This window comes from Aspergillus affinis (genome assembly GCF_023601865.1).
Source record: "Aspergillus affinis strain CMG 70 chromosome Unknown NODE_24_length_322487_cov_87_188170, whole genome shotgun sequence".
Lineage (NCBI taxonomy): Eukaryota > Fungi > Ascomycota > Eurotiomycetes > Eurotiales > Aspergillaceae > Aspergillus > Aspergillus affinis.
Window position 1 is genome coordinate 219,772 of NW_026515805.1, and position 17,414 is coordinate 237,185.

The 17,414-nt window shown below is 51.4% G+C and overlaps 3 protein-coding genes across 3 annotated transcripts; 1 reads left to right on the forward strand and 2 right to left on the reverse strand.

Moving 5' to 3' along the window:
* Positions 1–1,668: 1,668 nt before the first annotated feature.
* Positions 1,669–9,690, forward strand: KD926_005114 (type I polyketide synthase; the record flags this gene model as incomplete). The annotated part of the gene is made up of 9 exons (XM_053098404.1): positions 1,669–2,321; positions 2,378–2,648; positions 2,701–2,726; positions 2,774–2,869; positions 2,922–3,115; positions 3,173–3,626; positions 3,682–8,743; positions 8,802–8,975; positions 9,043–9,690. 9 exons carry the CDS (start codon positions 1,669–1,671, stop codon positions 9,688–9,690), a joined length of 7,578 nt encoding a protein of 2,525 aa, XP_052957765.1.
* A 1,623-nt stretch (positions 9,691–11,313) lies between these two features.
* KD926_005115 (TauD/TfdA dioxygenase family protein) lies at positions 11,314–12,360 on the reverse strand (the record flags this gene model as incomplete). The annotated part of the gene is made up of 2 exons (XM_053098405.1): positions 11,314–11,490; positions 11,551–12,360. 2 exons carry the CDS (start codon positions 12,358–12,360, stop codon positions 11,314–11,316), a joined length of 987 nt encoding a protein of 328 aa, XP_052957766.1.
* A 2,128-nt stretch (positions 12,361–14,488) lies between these two features.
* Positions 14,489–15,787, reverse strand: KD926_005116 (putative glycosyl hydrolase; the record flags this gene model as incomplete). Its single annotated transcript, XM_053098406.1, has 3 exons — positions 14,489–14,900; positions 14,982–15,235; positions 15,308–15,787. The coding sequence occupies 3 exons, from the start codon at positions 15,785–15,787 to the stop codon at positions 14,489–14,491; spliced, it is 1,146 nt and encodes a 381-aa protein (XP_052957767.1).
* Between the last annotated feature and the right edge of the window lie 1,627 nt (positions 15,788–17,414).

A 17,414-nucleotide genomic window follows, 5' to 3' on the forward strand; every position in this document is an offset into this window, starting at 1 on the left:
TCAGTTCTAGCCTCACTCAGTTACCATGTAGACCGTACAGGGATCTAAGAATATAGAGATAGTGCATAATGCAGAATTCTGATGACGATCACGTAGTCTCAGACTTACCACCCCCCAAAATCAGCCTCAAGCATCCTGCGATCAGGAGGTCCAATAGAGCCACTCGATCCCATCCAGCCCTGGCCAACTGCCCCTTCCAGTGACTCTCAGGTAAGCTCAGCTTATGCATCAGAATGCTTCGACTCGACCTCTAGACAGGAACCGAGACGCTTAAGCTGTACGCCGACTTAGTCTGACTAGATGTGATGAGGAGTAGAGCCAGCCACAAACCCTAACATGCTCGTCTCCGCGGAGTGAATCAGGCTGGCTGCATGACGTGCTGTATACTTGGAGCATGCAGATGAAGGAATAAGCGAAGGAACTGTAACACGGAGCATTTGGTGAGGGGAAAACTGAAGGAAGGGACGAAGGAAGATGCTGATACCCACATGGGGAAGAAGTAGTGATAGGGGACGCTACAGCCTGTTAACGCGGCATGTTGGCTTCTGTGGCTTTCGCTTGGTACGGATTTAATATAATCGGGATTGAGGGAGTGCTATCCATACTGCTGTGGGGGTAGGAAGGCGGAGATGCATGCTGCGTGCGTCTACAAGAAGATTTGGCCAATCCAAACGTAGCCCACGTGGCGATACACTTCCCACGACTTGATATTGCATATTGGAGAAGAGGTACATGGCTTCGAAGGCGCTCAAATGTTGGCCATTGGACTTGTCGTATGGACCTATCTGAGATAAGGCCCTTTGAAATACATTTTCATCATTAGGACAACGCATTTGTGTGGGTATCAAAATGGGTGGGCTTGGATGCATAGCCCGAGCTCCACCAAATAGATAATCACCCCGCACGAGCCTTTGCTAACCCAGAGTAAGAGACATCTAAGCGTTTCTAAAGAATACGACGTAATAGCCAAGGGAAATTCTAATTGTGTCCCGGACTCTGGTCAGTCCTACTCCATCCCCACCACGTGGGACGACTAGCCTGAGGCAAACGAAACCTCGACTTGGTAAACTCTGTCCTCCGTCCTGCTCTCCCGATCAACAACCAAGGCCCCAGGATCCGATGGAAACAATTAGCTTCAGCCCCCAGACGCTGAAAGTCAATCAGATCGATAATGATTCAGTGACTCGGATCTCATGAAGGAATCTACGGAGTATGAAGCTGTGCGTGGCGATGGATGTGACCGGTGCCTTCTCGTGTCTCGAACTCCGGCTTACGAGTGCAAGGAACGTGATCCTGATTTATCAATTGTCCATACCCAAGGGCCTGCTCGGACCAGGATACTACGGATATCGAATAGGTGGGTCGATGTATCCTCCGTATACTATTGGGAGATCAAGAAACTCAGTGATAGGAAAAGCGGTACCAACCAACTTTAGGAATAGAATAGTCGGCTATTTTCTGACAGGAGGCATACTCATTGGCAGCCTTTCTACAAACGAGGCTACCATCTCACCCCAACGTCTTCTAGTTGTTCGTTTGTTGTCGATGAGCTCGGATGATTGCTCGAGAGGTCCAGCTATATAACTCCCTCTGCTGCCCACCTTTTCTGTCCGTTTTACACACCACTGACGAACCCACGAAATCTTTTACATCACACTACAATTCAACATGACCAACGACGTCCCAATTGCCATTGTAGGCCTTTCTTACCGCGCCCCTGGCGTTGGGAGAAAAGGACTATGGGACTACCTGGCAGAAGCGAAGTCCGCATGGACCGAGATGCCCGCTGAACGATTTGACCACAAGGCGTACCATAACCCCGGTGCTGAACGAAGCGGTAGTTTTCGATCACAGGGTGCGCATTTCCTTCCCGACGACATCTACGGCTTTGATGCCAGTTTCTTCAACATGAGGGCCGAGGAAGCTCGGAACTCTGACCCCCAGCATCGAATGATGCTGGAATGTGCCTTAGAAGCGGCCGAAAATGCCGGGCACAGCCTCATCGATCTGGCGGGTAAGAAGATCGGTGTCTTCGTCGGTTGCGGATCTCAAGAATATGCGCACCGTACTTCTGAAGATCTCTATTCAACATCGACTTTCTCGGCCACCGGTGTCGCCTCATGCATGTTTGCCAATCGTCTTTCATACTTCTTCGATGTCAATGGGCCTAGTGTGGCTATTGATACGGCGTGCGCAAGCAGTGCCTATGCAGCTCACCAGGCCTGCCAGGCGCTTCGAAATGGCGATTGTACTGCTGCCTTTGTGGGGTCAGCAGCGCTATGTCTCAGTCCTAGTTTATGGATCACGTTAGAGAAGATGGGGTAGGTCCACAGTCTTATCATCATATCTGACCTGACTCAAGCTAATACGTTCAAAGAGCTCTATCGCCTGATGGTCGTAGTTACTCCTATGACCACAAAGCCGCTGGATTCGGTCGTGGTGAGGGTGCTGCATGCTTGCTGGTCAAGCGCTTGGATGATGCCATCAGCAACGGTGATCCCATCCATGCCGTCATTCGCAGCTCTGCTTGCAACCACTCCGGTCGTTCGGAAGGTATCACCATGCCTAGCCGGTCGGCCCAAGAGAGGCTTCTGCGAGAGGTTCATGCAGCTGTTGGCTTGGATCCCTCTCAGACACCTGTTGTTGAGGTTTGTACTGCCTCTTCCTTCATCTTCATTGCAACTGCTAATCAACTGATAGGGTCACGGAACCGGAACACAAGCGGGGTGGGTATTTCCAACAGACAGTCCTGTGATATAAGCTAATTGAATAGTGACCCTATCGAGGCTGGCTCCTTCGCGTCCGTATTGGCCAAGGACCGAACTGCCTCCAACCCGCTGTACATTGGATCTATCAAGTCGAACTTTGGGTACGTGCTGAAAGTTGATCACTCGTCTAACCCTGTCTAACTATCATTATAGACACTTGGAAGGCGCGAGTGGAATTCTTGCCGTTGTGAAAGCGATCCTTATGATCAAGAAAGGGATCATTCTGCCCACTGCTGGCTTCGAGAAGATGAATGTCAAGATCGAAGGCCGAGACCGATTGAAGGTTGCCGAAGCTCCTGTTCCCTGGCCTGAGAACGAGCCAAGACGAGTAATTGTGACAAACTTCGGTAAGTGATTTACAGACTCTTAGGAGATATGTTAGGTTGCTGATGTGGGAAATGCAGGTTTTGGTGGAAGTAACTCTGCGGTCATTCTCGAAGCACCTCCCTCGATCCCCAAGCTCGCAAACGGCACCAACGGCACTGCTAATGGTATCAATGGTACGAACGGCGTTGATGCCAATGGGCATGGCACCCTGACTGACGCCGCACATGGCACGAATGGCGTTTCTGCTCCCGACTCCCTATCACAGCGGTTGTTTGTGCTATCCGCCAAAACGGAAAAGAGTCTCACATCATACCTGGAGTCCTTCCAGGAGTATCTGGAAACGGCTCCCCAGTCACTTGAATCCTTGAAAGACCTAAGTTACACTCTGGGTCAGCGCCGCACTCACCACGCATACCGTGTTGCTGCGACAGCCAACTCGCTGGAGAGTCTCAAGGAGAAGTTGTCGACACCCAAGCCAAGCAAAATTAGGGATCGGGTTGTTGCCTTTGCCTTTACTGGTCAGGGCGCTCAGTAAGTTGATCCAGCCCATCGTTTCTTTTCACGGTTCTCAGCTGACTCGCAATAGACACGCTCAAATGGCTTCAGGACTACGGCATTACAAGGCCTTCGCCGATGCCATTGACCGCGCCGAAGCCCATCTTCAGGAAATGGGAGCGACATGGTCCTTGGCTTCAGAGCTGGCCAAGCCAGCCGCTCAGTCACGAGTTAACGAGGCCGAGATCAGTCAGCCGGCCTGCACTGCCGTCCAACTGGCCCTGGTGACACTTCTCGAGAGCTGGGGAATAACTGCAACAGCGGTTACCGGTCACTCAAGTGGAGAGATCGGCGCCGCTTATGCTGCCGGTCTGGTCTCCTTCCGAGCGGCCATTGCCATTGCCTTCTTCCGTGGCCGGGCTGCAGCCCAGTTGGCCCGCGAACAAACCAAGAAGGGAGGCATGCTGGCGTTGGGCATCGGCTTCGAAGACGCGTCGAAACTCATCGAGCAGCATGCCGACGGATACGCTACTATTGCCGCTATCAACAGCCCACAGAGCGTGACTGTTTCGGGAGATCAGTCATCGATTGAGAATATCCACAAGGTTGCCGATGCGCAGGGCTTATTTGCTCGTCGCCTCAAGATCGAGGTGGCCTACCATTCCAAGCATATGGAACAGGTGGCTGCTTCCTACCTGGCGACCATCAAGCCCTACTGCAACGCGGAAGTCTCCGCCGTTACCGAGGGCGATAAGCGTGCACAGTTCGTGTCTTCCGTCACCGGTGGCGTGGTAGACCCAGCCTCTGTGGATGCTTCCTACTGGGTTAAGAACTTGGTGCAACCCGTTCGGTTTGCGGACGCAATCGAGGCTATTTTCGCGCCGAAGGGTGAAGATGGCAAGAAGGTGCCCAACGTTATCATCGAAGTTGGTCCCCACGCGGCTCTCAAGAGTCCGATCAAGCAGACTGTCGACCTCATCCGTCAACGCAACGGGCAACGTCAGACCTCCTTCACCTATCTGGCCTCGCTAGTGCGTGGTACTCCTGGCGATGAAGCGTTGCTCGGCCTTGCCGGCAGCATCTACACCATGGGTCCATCCATTCAACTGGGATTGATTAACCAGACTGGTGTTCACAATGCTCATGTCCTCACAGACCTCCCGGCGTATGCCTGGGACAAGTCGGTGAGATATGAAAACAAGCCTCGCGCCACGCAAGAGAAGCTATTCCCTGGAGAGCCCTACCACCCACTCCTTGGTCGGAAGGCAGCCTCCAACGGCGGTAGCGAGCGGTCATACCGCCAGGTCTTCAATCTTGATGAGCTCCCGTGGATTCGCGACCACAATGTAGCTGGAGTTGTGGTCTACCCCATGACCGGATATCTGTCGTGTGCCATTGAAGCAGCCCGAAGAACGGTCTCGACCGAGGCAGCTGCCGTTGTCGTGCGTGATTTCCACGCCATTCGCAGTCTGGAAATTGGTGAAGAAGAAACGGTCGACATGACCACGACTCTGCGACCGGCGCCCACAGGTACGGGAACGTTCTCTTCCACGGTCTGGACATTTGAGATCTCTACCTGGAAGGAATCCGAGGGGTGGACAAGACACTGCTATGGTCGAATTGAACCCGAATTCACTGAGTTGACCACTGAAACCCCGACATTCAAGTCGTCCCTCCCCTTGGTTAATGTTACTGGTCTCAAAGAGCATGATGCACAAAATGAGTACGTGATGGCTGGAAAGCGCGGCACACGATATGGACCGGCCTTCCAAAGCACCGTCAGATTCCACGAAGGCAAGGGATACACTGTCATCGAAGCGCAACTGCGCGACCTTGAGTCTTCGCTGCCGACTCAATATGGCTCTCCCGTTTCTGTCGATCCACCGACCCTGGATGGCTTCCTGCAGGGCGGTGGTCCTCTTCAAGAAGTCGACGGTAAACGACCCGCGCAGATGCCCAACTACATCAACCGTCTGCGAGTCTCCAACCACATCCCGAGAGACCCTAAGCAGAAATTCACCATCGTCACTCGTCTACTCAATTATGATGTCAAGGGCGGTCGTATGAACATTGGCGTCGCCGCTTTTGCTCAAGACCAGAACGGACTGTTGCCTGTGGCTGAATGGGAATCGGTGACATTCCGCTCCATTCTGTCAGCTGAAGGCGATGATCCAGCCGCCCACCTTCCATCGACCTGGTGCTGGGACCTGGTTCCTAGCTTTGATTTCATCCCTCCTGCCGAGCTGTATGGCAAGTTCTCGGCTGGAGATTTGACGAAGGAGGAGAACGGTCGCCGGCGCTTGTTGAACCACACCGCTGCGTACTTCATGAATAAGGCTCTGAAGGAGACGGCGGACGATGATCGGTCCCAGCTTCCGCACCACCTTTCTCGCTTTGTGGGATGGGCAGCAAGAGCGGTTTCTCGTGAGGTCAAGCGAGAGGGTCTTGATTTGAGTGGCGATCATACTGCACTGATTGAAGATGTTCGCACCCATGATGCTCAGGGGGAGCTTCTCTGCGCCATTGGCGAGCAGCTTGTTCCGATTCTGCGCGGAGAGGTCCAACCCTTGGAGATCATGCTCAAAGATGGCCTCCTGACCCGTCACTACGAAGCCGATGTAGGAAACGCACATTTCAGTAAAGTCTTGGGTGAATGGGTGCTTCACCTCTCTGACCTCGAGCCGGATCTCCGCATTCTGGAAATCGGCGGTGGTACTGCCGGTACCACTTTGCATGTGCTTGAAGCTCTGTCTCGCGATAGAGAAGTGCCAGCCTTCCTCGATCTCACATTCACTGATATCTCGACTGGATTCTTTGAGAATGCGCGCACAAAGCTGGCCAATTGGTCCAACCGCATTATTTACAAGAAGTTCGACGTCAGCCAGGACCCTGTCAGCCAAGGATTTGCGACGCAGGATTATGATCTGGTGATTGCTTCCAACGTTCTGCACGCAACCCCGAACATGGTCGAGACGATGACGAATGTGCGAAGTCTCTTGAAACCTAAAGGGAAGCTTCTTTTGCTCGAGGCTGGCCAGCACCCGCCGCCCACGCTGCCATTCGCTCTGCTCCCGGGTTGGTGGTATGCCGAGGACCACTACCGTGACCACGAGGAAGGTCCCCTGCTATCTGTGGATCAGTGGAAGCGCTGTCTCGTGGATTCGGGCTTCTCTGGAGTTGATGCCGTTATCCAGGACTACCCCGGCAAGCCCGAGCAGATGCTGAGCGTGATTTGCTCGCATCGAGTCGGTAAACATGCAGATGATTCTCATATCACCGTTTGTGGTCCTTTCCTTGATGACGAGGAAGTGGAATTTGCTCAGCTTGTGGCCGATAATATTTCCGATAGTATCGGTTGCGCCACGGAAGTTAAACCCCTTGGTGAGGTTGTTCCTGCAGATGACCCATACTGCATCTTCATCGACTCCCCCAGCCAGAGTCTTCTGGCAAACGTCGACGCAGACACCTTTGAGGTGCTGAAGAACTTCCTCGTGCACAACACTGGACTGTTGTGGGTGATCCCTGAAGGCGGTACCCCGGAGTCCGAGTTTATCAAGGGAATGTTCCGCACTTTCCGTCTGGAAAACGAGCCCAAGAACTTGCTCTGGTTTGACAATGTGCCTACAACCTCGCAAGGCGCATCCGCCATCACCACGCTCGCGGAGAAGCTGCGTGATCCCGAGGTTGTTGCCAGTGAGGACCAGGATTATGTCTGGCACGACGGCTCGATCCATCTACCTCGGATGCGACAGATGCAAGGAGGCAAGGAGCAGTTCGCTGGCGAGCAGGGCGTTCCCATCCGCACAGTGCAGAACATTTGGCAGGGCGAAGGAGCTCTGGAGATGACCATCGATGCGGCGGGTAGCCCTGACTCTCTTTACTTCCGCCGAACGAGTGACCCGTCGAAGGACTTGGGTGCCGAGGAGGTCGTGGTCGAAGTTGAGGCGGCAGGTGTCAGCTCTCGCGACCTCGATCTCGTCTTGGGCTCAATTCCTTGGTCTCATCTGGGCTTTGACGGAGTCGGTAAGGTTACCAAGACCGGCTCTCGCGTCAACAACCTTGTGGAAGGAGACAAGGTGTTCTTCCTCGCTCTCGAGGGCAGTGCCTTTGCCACGTACAAAAAAATGCCCGCCTGGCATGCTGCTAAAGTGCCATCTAAGATCAGCAGCACTGACGCGGCAAGCCTGCCACTTGCTTACTCCATCGCCGTGCTTGCTCTAATTCGCATTGCCCGACTCCGCAATAACGAGACCGTTCTCATTCACTCGGCGGCCGGAGCAGTAGGCCAAGCCTCTGTTGTTCTTGCTAAGCACCTGGGAGCTCGCATCTTTGCCACCGCTGGTACTCCGGCCAAGAGGGCCTTCCTCCACGAGACATACGGCATTCCCAAGGAGCAGATCTTCTCCAGCCGCACGTCAGAATTCCGGGATGGCATTCTTGTTGCCACGGGAGGAAAGGGCGTCGATGTAATTGTGAACTCTCTCGGCGGAGAACTTCTGCAAGAGACCTGGGCCTTGACGGCGAACTTTGGCCGATTCGTAGAGATTGGTAAAAAGGATGCCCTTCAGAACACAAACCTGCCTATGAAACCCTTTGACCGGAACGTCTCGTTCAGTGGTGTTGATATTCGAGAGCTCTTCGAGCATCGCCCAGAAGAGCTGAAGCAAACTCTCTCAGAGGTGGTCGACTTGCTTCAACGCAACGTCATCGTGCCCCTTCAGCCTGTGACAGCGCTTCCTATCTCCCAGTTCGCGACGGCGCTGCGTACTCTCCGATCTGGTGACAATATTGGAAAGGTCGTTGTCACCTTTGGCAAGGAGGAACGTGTTCTGGCGGAGAGCTCTCTCCAACCAACGCATGTGGAGCTCAACCCCAATGCGACGTATCTTATTACCGGAGGAACTCGCGGTATTGGTCTCTCACTGGCATACTGGATGATTGAGAACGGCGGCCGCAATGTGGTCGTGCTCGGTCGCAGCGGTGCCTCTGGGTCTGAAGTCCAAGAGTTATTAAAGAAATACGAGGGCACTGGAGTTCATGTTAGAGCTCTTGCTTGCGATGTTGGCTCGAAGGAGAGCCTTGTTAGTGTCATGGACGCGATCAAAGATCTTCCCCCGGTCCGTGGTGTGGTGCACAGTGCGCTGCTGCTGAGCGTAAGTCACCTGCTCGATTCAAGCAAATTTCGGTTCTCCAGACTAACTTTGACTCCAGGACAAACTGCTTGAGAACGCAGCATATGAGGACTGGCGCACCATCACCCAGCCTCGAATCCAAGGTGCCTGGAATTTGGATCAGCTGTTCCCAGACCTTGACTTCTTTATCGCTCTTTCTTCGTTCCTTGGAGACACCGGTAACGTCGGACAAAGTATCTACGGCGGTACATCAGTAAGTAACCAGAACCCTTGAAACAACTAGATTCCCCGGCTTTACTAACCTTGTACCCCGTCCTCAGACCTTTTACGATGCCTTCACAAAGCTCCGCAACTCTCGCGGCCAAAACACCGTTTCCATCGCCCTCCCCGTCGTCGTCGACGTGGGATACGTCGCGGACCGCGAACTCACCGCCAGCTTGAAGAGCGCACTCGGCGCCACTCTCACCATGGCCGACATCAAAACGATGGTCAAGGGCGCAGTGATCGGCCAATCCTCCCCCCTGAATCACAACGGACGGGCTACAGCCTTCCAGCTCTCCCTGTCCGGTGAATCCGTCGACAACCTTCCCTGGAAGTACTTCCACCCGGTGCACATCCGGGAGCGCCTCAACGAGGACCACCGCAAGCGCGACACGGCCGAGACCAGCGGTGGCAGCGGTCAGGCGGCTTCCGCTTCGTGGACTACGGCTGCCGACCCATTGACGGGTCTCATTGAGGCCTTGATCACTAAAGTCTCTGCGATGACTATGATCGAACGGGATGAAGTGGAAGCCGACGCGCCTCTTTCATCCTATGGCCTGGACTCTTTGGTGTCTGTTGAATTGAGGAACTGGATTCGACGCGAGACGAGCGTTGAGTTGGCGTTGACGACTATCACGCACGCGGCGAACTTGAGGGCTCTTGCGACGCATATCCTTTCGCAGAGAGAGGCAGCGTCGAAGGCTTAGGTGTCTGATTTTGGAACCTGATTTTGGTTTTGGAATATGGAGTTGGATATGGTTTGAGACTATTTTGTTTGGTTTATTGTTTTTCTATCGGAGTATATGGTAGATATCTTAGGTTATGAATAAGGACATGAGTTTATTCGGATTTGAGATCCCCGCAACACATCGTACTCGTATAATATTCGTTTCTGTCGTATCTTCTGTCATAGCTGCATGTCTCTTGATATCTACGGAGTAGTTTCCATAGCAGATTAGGTAGTGATCGAGCGGAGAGCATGCATGTGTTGGATGATCCCAACCTGGTTGAATGCATAAACATACTAACACAATAATCACCCTCCTAAGCATATATTGCATCATATCAAGTGTTAGCCGATCTTTTACTTTGTTATCACTTAGCATGAAAATGGCAGAAATTGCCAGAAATCCATCTGAAATATGGACATTTGTACAACCATCATGCCGAATCTCTTCTCTATTTTCCATCAGACATAACGTACATATAGAAGACCGGGATATCAATGGCACACTACGCACAAACCCAAGAGAAAATCCAATAGTTCCAGTTTTTAGTCAATGACCCAACAGTAGAAGCAATTGCCGTACAGAACTCTGCTCGATGGCGCGTGGAGATAAAAAACTTAGTGTCAGCAGGATTTGCAACACGGCTCGTCTGATACACACCTCTCTGTTGTATTTCCGTAACATTCCTGATATTTTGCAAGCCCCGTTACCGGCCGGTACGACAATACATAACAAGGACAGGGTTCTACAGACCAACTCTCCGCAGGAGCTCTTAGTCCGAAGGATTCATATCGGATAAAGGCTATAACTACATATTTAATCTCCTCTTAGCCAACACCGCTGAATCAGGGTTTAATTTACTTACACACCCGGAAGGATCCCGACCACATCGTTTAAGATTAATCACAGAGGGTAAGCTGCCCATCGTCAGGTGCATTAGGGCGCCTCATGTCGCATCCTTCTTCGTTTCCTGTTTTGGGCCTTGAATGATGTTTTGGTCACTCTATCTCCGAGGGATTATTGTCTGACTTGCCTTTTTGGGGATTTGTTGTCTTATTTTGTATTCTGCTACGTACACCTACTGTCTTAGTCATGTCTGCTTGTTGGTCACAATTTCTAAGTCCCTGTAAGGGATGGACTTTTTGTTTTGTTTCTCTTGCATGGAGGCCTTTTGGATGCTTCTCCCTAGGCCTAAAGGAAAAGCCTGGCTAAAGGGAGATGGTCCCTATGTTGCTTTTTGTGCGGAAAAACTCTGTTCAAATTCAATGTATAGCATCCTTGGGAATAGAATTTGACCAGGCCGTACTTACTCAGAGACTCACAATAAGAACCTCATTAGTTACTAGAAAGAGATCACGAGTTCGCCATGCCTATTATACCTTGAAAACATGTAGAGGAATACCACGCATACAAAGGAAGTTGATTCCTCATTTTACCCAAATACATCACTTAAACACATAATTCAGCCAACATTACACATAGACCGTTCCATAACATTTCAATAACAATGACAAGAGAAGAGAGGTAGACATGATATTCCATCAAGTGTTGAATATATTCCTCGCAATCTCAAATATGGCCCTTCCCTTCTACGTCTCAGATTTATCCCTCTGTTGGCTTCGGCATTCCAGTACCGAACATGCCAGCCCGAGAGCCTGTCTTCTCATTCAATCCCCACGCCGTGGACGAGGAATCATGCACCGTCGCGCGTCTCATGTCGCGGACGTACTTCCCTGCAAAGGAACCACCACAGGCTCTGTGCATAACGCATGTGTTGTCCTGATTGTTGTTAGTTTGTCAAATTCGTAGCATAGAAAGGGGAAAAATAAAAAAACTCACCCAAATGACCAAATCCCCATTATTCTCCCAATCAACCTGAAACGTATACTTGTCCTTCCCCGCATGTTCCAACAAACGCTCAATCACCGGCTCACTGTCCTCCCTGCTCCATCCATCAATATTATACGCATGCCACGCAATATACAGATTCGTGCGTCCGCTCGGCTCATGCTCCTGCACTAGCTTATGTTTCGCCATCCCAAGCTCCTCAGTCTTCATCTCCTTTAGAAAGTCACAGTCCGGCGCTCCTAGTTTTCGACTGTGCCATAGCGAATGGCACAGCACGTAGTCGTTTATCTGGGCCTTCGTGGAGTCATCGAGCTCCGCGTAGGCTGTGCGGGTGTCTGCGAACGCGGTGCCCCCGCCTGTGCCCTTTGGTGGGAGTTGGTGCGCGCGAAGGAGGGAGAACCCGGCGCGCCGGGGGTTGTAGGAGCAGTCGACGTGGAATAGGCCGTTGCCGAGACCCATTTGGTGGCGGAGACTGCTCGTGGGGACGACGTTGCCGTCGGCTTCGATGTTGCCGACGTCCGTGAGCTGGGTGTATGGGTCTAGGCGGTATTTCTGGCCTGGTTTGATCCAGGTCGTCGAGTCGTCCAGGTCGCCCAATTGGGAGGCGAAGGCGACGTGGCCGGCGTCGTCGAGTTGCGTGCCCCGGAAGACGAGGAAGCCGTATTTGGCCATGCCGGATTTGATGGCGTCAATGGTTGACGGGGACACGGGCTTGGAGAAGTCGACGCCTGAGCATTCGGCGCCGAAAGTGGGATGGAGGGGGTGGAAGTTTGGGGAAGAAGAATCGTTGATGGAGCCCATTTTGGTGAGGCTTTGATAGACTAGTTCTAGTGAGGACTGTATATCGTAGGGTGCCGTGTTGGTAGGATGTGGAAAATGTGATCAGTAGGAATATATAGAGTGATTGAGCCAAGACGGCGGACGAGATTTATACGTTAAAACTAATATTACTACGTAGAAGTTGACTAAGACTTATTGAAGCATGGCCACCCCGGGGACATCAAGTCCGATAGGATAGGAATAATCCAACGTTGAATCCTGATGACTTGGGAGCAAACTAGGTTGTCAAGTCAGGTCAAGTCAGACTATTGAAATAGTATCAGAGAGACCGAAGCATGATGGAAAATAACAGACGGGTCTTTATTAAACCCCTTGGATGTTGAACAATAACCATTACCAGGATTTGAACAGATTCATTACAACCTGGCGGAATTAAAAGGCCTATTTCCAAGTTCTCACACTCTAGGCCACCAGCTAGAACAGGTTTTGTATTAGCAAGTATGACGCGAGAGTATAGAGATGCAGTTACCAAAAGAACACTACTCCAGCATCTCGGATTCTCCAAAATACGTCAAGTCATACGAACCCGAACTTCGAAACACAATTAACAATGCAATATCGGACATCAATTCTCTCCGTCCTCCGTTGAGCAATATCCCAGCACCTCACCTAATATACGCAGTAAGCGGCCAAGCCGGCATACCAGACCCGACCTATCACCAACCCTAATCAAAGCAGCTTGTGTCGGTTCCTCGAGACGAGTTCAAAAGAAGAACTAATGATGAGACCGTGCGTAAGCCGCTGACGCAAAGGCCGAATGAAACAATTCTAAGTATAGCTAGTATGGGTATATTTTCTTAGTTCGGGAGTGATCTACCCGGGCGGACAGCCACATGGTAAGCCGGAGGGGGCGGAGGGATTCATGTCCGATTTGAAGGATGATATACAAGTCGTATACGGGGTGGGGTGTTTTGGAATTTTGGGGAATTTGAGTATATACCGCATACGCAGTAGGTGGGTGTTAGCTGATATCTGGAAATCTGACGGTGGTGGGTGCATTTAGGGAACTAATAATGGTAAGATTCACGATCGAGCAAATCGGACTCGCTCGTACAGCACGTACCTCGATCCATGCGTGAATGAAAATTGCAAAATCACTGAGTAGCGCCACCGGAAGTAAGATGTAAGATGGATGGGGATAATCTCAGATCCCCGCCAACTAGCGTGCATCACTATACACCCGAACTCCATAGGCTGTACAGACAGCATCCGAATGTCTCGATCCCTCAGGACTTCTCAGTGGAACCGCTTTAAGCGCTCTGAATGGCCCCGGGTCCCGAGGCCCCCGGAGAATGAAACCGTTGGGGGCGGGGAAGAGCCGACTTTAGCGTCGCTCGGGGCTTACGGGGGAGACGGACTTTGTGGATTCTCGTCCGGAGGCGCTAGGATTCAACTTTCTTGCTGCAGTGAGATTGATTCACGGTGGCGTCTTGGCGTGGCTTTTAACGATTTCGGTTTTAGTTTGTGAATAGTTAGAGTCGATGGATGGGACTTTGGGGTATGTGGATGTGGAGTTGTTCAGTCGAACGGGACTAGAGTTCAGGTACGAATATTTTCCTTTTCTTCTTCTAAACTGTCAGGAAATGAAATGCTGTCATGCTTTTTCGGTTTTGTTATTTTCAATCTGTCTTGGGCTTGGCCGTGGCAGTACGACTGTCTTTAATGGCTGATTATTCTGCGAGGCAAGTTAATGCTAGAAACTATGTTACCTTTTCACAGCTACTGGATTTTCTCTCAAATGATGCATAGATCCGCTAAGATGCAAAGTGACTTTTATTTTGCGTTTCCGCTTGCTTTTGTCTATGATCTATAATCTATAATACATGTTCGCATACTGCGCGGTGCAGTTTGTCAATGACACTCACTCGGTTCCAAACCATGGAGTGAAGCCTTCGAAGTCCCGCGACTCATCCGACGAGAAACTCAAGTGAGAATCCTCGAATATGGATGACCAGTCGTGGGTAAATTTGATTTTGAACGGACTGGGTCTGATCCAGACGTACACCCGTGCTGGCGAGACCTCGGCACGGCCAGCGCGTCGCACGCAGCGGGTGTTTCAACGGTACCTTTCAACGAAAACCGACGACCTTCAATCCTCATCAATGGCCGCAACCAACGCATCCATCGCTGAACTGTGCGTTGACGCATCAATCGCACTGACAGGTCCAGCCCAGTTGATTCCGAACTGGTTCAGATCATCGCGGTTATTGTCCCAGATGCTGTCGGCGCAGGCACGAATCACCTTCTCGTATTCGTCGTCCGGCGCGATGGAGTGCAAAAGCTTCAGGTTCCGAATTAAAATGCCCTTGAATTGTGTGGCGTTGGCGTCGCAGTCCGGTTCACATGATTCACGAATCACATAGTTGTCGTCGGCGAGCTGGTTGATCGTCGCCTTGGCGATCTTTTCGGCCATTCCAAGGTACGAGGAGTTGGATGAGTTTGAGACTGAGCGGTGCAGTTCAGCAAGCCCGCCGATTATGACGCCTTGATTGTAGGTCCAACTGTGGTTCTTGTTAACCTTGTTTTGGCTTCGAGATTGAGTGCAAGCGTGGCGTCGTGCCAGAAAGTTTAGTGAAACTTACATTGTGTCGCCGTTGTTGGCGCAGTCGTTTGTGAGTCCATCGTTCACGGTATAGTTCTCGTTAATCATACCGCTGGCGTTGAACCAGTTCCACTGACGGCGGGCCCAGTCCACATAGTACTGCTTGTCGGAGGCGCGGTTGGCCAGGTGTGCCGCGACGGAGAAGAACAACTCGTTGGTGACAGCGTTGACATAAACATGTGAATAATCCGAGTCGATTCCTCCGTTCCCGCACTTGGAGGGCCAAGTGTTGCTCTGCAGAAATGCCCATCAGCCATCACCGCCTCAACAGTCCGGGAAGATGCAAGGGGGAGGAGTCAAACTTACCAGTCGGTCAAAGATGCCAATCGCCAAGTCCAAGTATTCATCGTCTTCCGTGACATCATACGCCGCGATCCACGCAAGCGCCCACCACTGGTCGTCGTCATAAGAGCCGTCCATCCACTGATAGGCGTTTGGCGATCCGGCCTGCGTCTGGTTGGTAATGTTGTAGTATTCGTCGCCGCTGCGCTCGGGAATAGGGTTCGAAATCGTGGCGACCTTAAATGTGGTCTCGAGCACGCCGACCACTGCGTCGTTCACCGACTCGTCCGCCAGCGCGAGGTCGGCCAGCGTCGTTAGGCAATTCGCACCATTCCACCATCCGCAGGTATTCCAGATCCCGCTGGTGCCGTTATACCACGTTTGCAGCACGTCCATTGCGATGTGAGCTCTTGACGTCGCATTTTGTGCCGAGGCCCCCGTGGAGAAAAGCAAGGGGGTGCTGACAGCAGCAGCCAGTAACGTGGTAAATGGTGACAGAGACATGGCGGAGAAAAATATAAGGTCTGTTTGTTCTACGAGAAGTCCGTCAGGACGGCGGCCCCCTGAGAGTTTTTGTACCCCCGAGAGCTCCTCGCGTGAGGACCGCGAAAAAAGGGATTTGCCATTGTGGTCCCTTGAAACCAGTGGTGCATGAGCTGCGAGATTCTAGAATTCCGGATGGTCATATCGGCCTATCACATTCCTGATTCTGCAGCAGGTCCATGTTTGAGGGCGGCTACGGATCTCCACCGGTCACTTGCCGATTGTCGCTGGCCCTGCCCTATTAGGCGGCAGTGGAAAATCCCAACTGCCAAGTTTGGCCCTGAGAAAAAGAAAAAATGTGTCGACAATATGCGTTGTTCCTGTCAGGGGTGGACCAATCATGATCACAGCACGAGAAAAGAACCGTTGATAGTCGGTCAACGGAACTGCGAGGTTTTTTCCCCGGGTCGGTAAATCTTCCCCTTGCCACTGTGGCCGACGATCCGATTTTTCGGTGTGTGCGAGAGCGGCGGGAGATCAGCCTTGAGACTGGTAATTTTGGACCATCAGAGGGGCCAGAGGGGCCGGATTATGTGTCAACTGGGTCAAATCGATGGATAAGATGGGACACATGCGACTGAGGATGTATCAAGCCCGGGAAGATGTGCTGTCATGGAGCACAGCCTAGTGTTGGACAGCTATCTGAGACAATGCCAAGACCAGCGACAGAGGAAAAGATCTGTACCGTTCAACGTACCGAACCGTGGTTCTTGGAAGTCTAATCGCGCTTCAATATTCGGACAGGGCTGGTTCAAAACCTCACGCCTAGATTTTGCTCCCCCCGATAAACTTTGTGGTGCCTGGATGCCGCGTAAATTGCCGTTGCCGCCATTCCGAGCTCCGTGTGTGACTTTCTGTTGGAAATCCATGCTGAACAAACCTTGGAATATGGTATGCCGGTAAAAACATTATCATTCTGTCATTCATTCCTGGATTTTCAGAAGACACCTTCAATCAAACTATTCCAGGAAAGCAATGGCACATAATATCTTACCAACATCTCATAGTAAGGGGCCGTGTTTCATATTTAACACCAACAACATTGTAAAGAATCCTTCTTGCTCCTGGGTTTATTGGGATAATCATAAGGCGTCAAGCTGACAGATGATTGTTTCGATAAATTTGGATGGGTGTTATTGATGACCGAGATGGATGACTGAAAAATCGAAGGTAGAATGCATGCGTCTTGGCTGTTCGGCATATGGGAGTTCCCATCAAGCAACGCCAATATAGCTGTTGCGCTGAATATTCCGGTGTAGTTGCAGAATAGAATAAAAATAAGAAAAGAGAATGATGGTCAAAATTCAGGCGGCAAGCATCGAGAACCAGAATTAGTTTGAACCCATTACACTTCGTAGACATATTTATCCCAATTCAGTCCCTCCCGCTGTGACCGCACTCAGTAGCAAGTATTGATATAAGGATACATGGCTGGCTATTGTGATGATTTAATGAAGGAAAACAACAAATTAGGATGATCATGAAGGTGGTTGCAGAAGAAGAGGTCTTCCCTGGCAGGGACATGGAGGGATGCTTGGCATACTGCCTCAGGCATTCAAGTCTCAACAGCAAACATTCTTGTTAATCT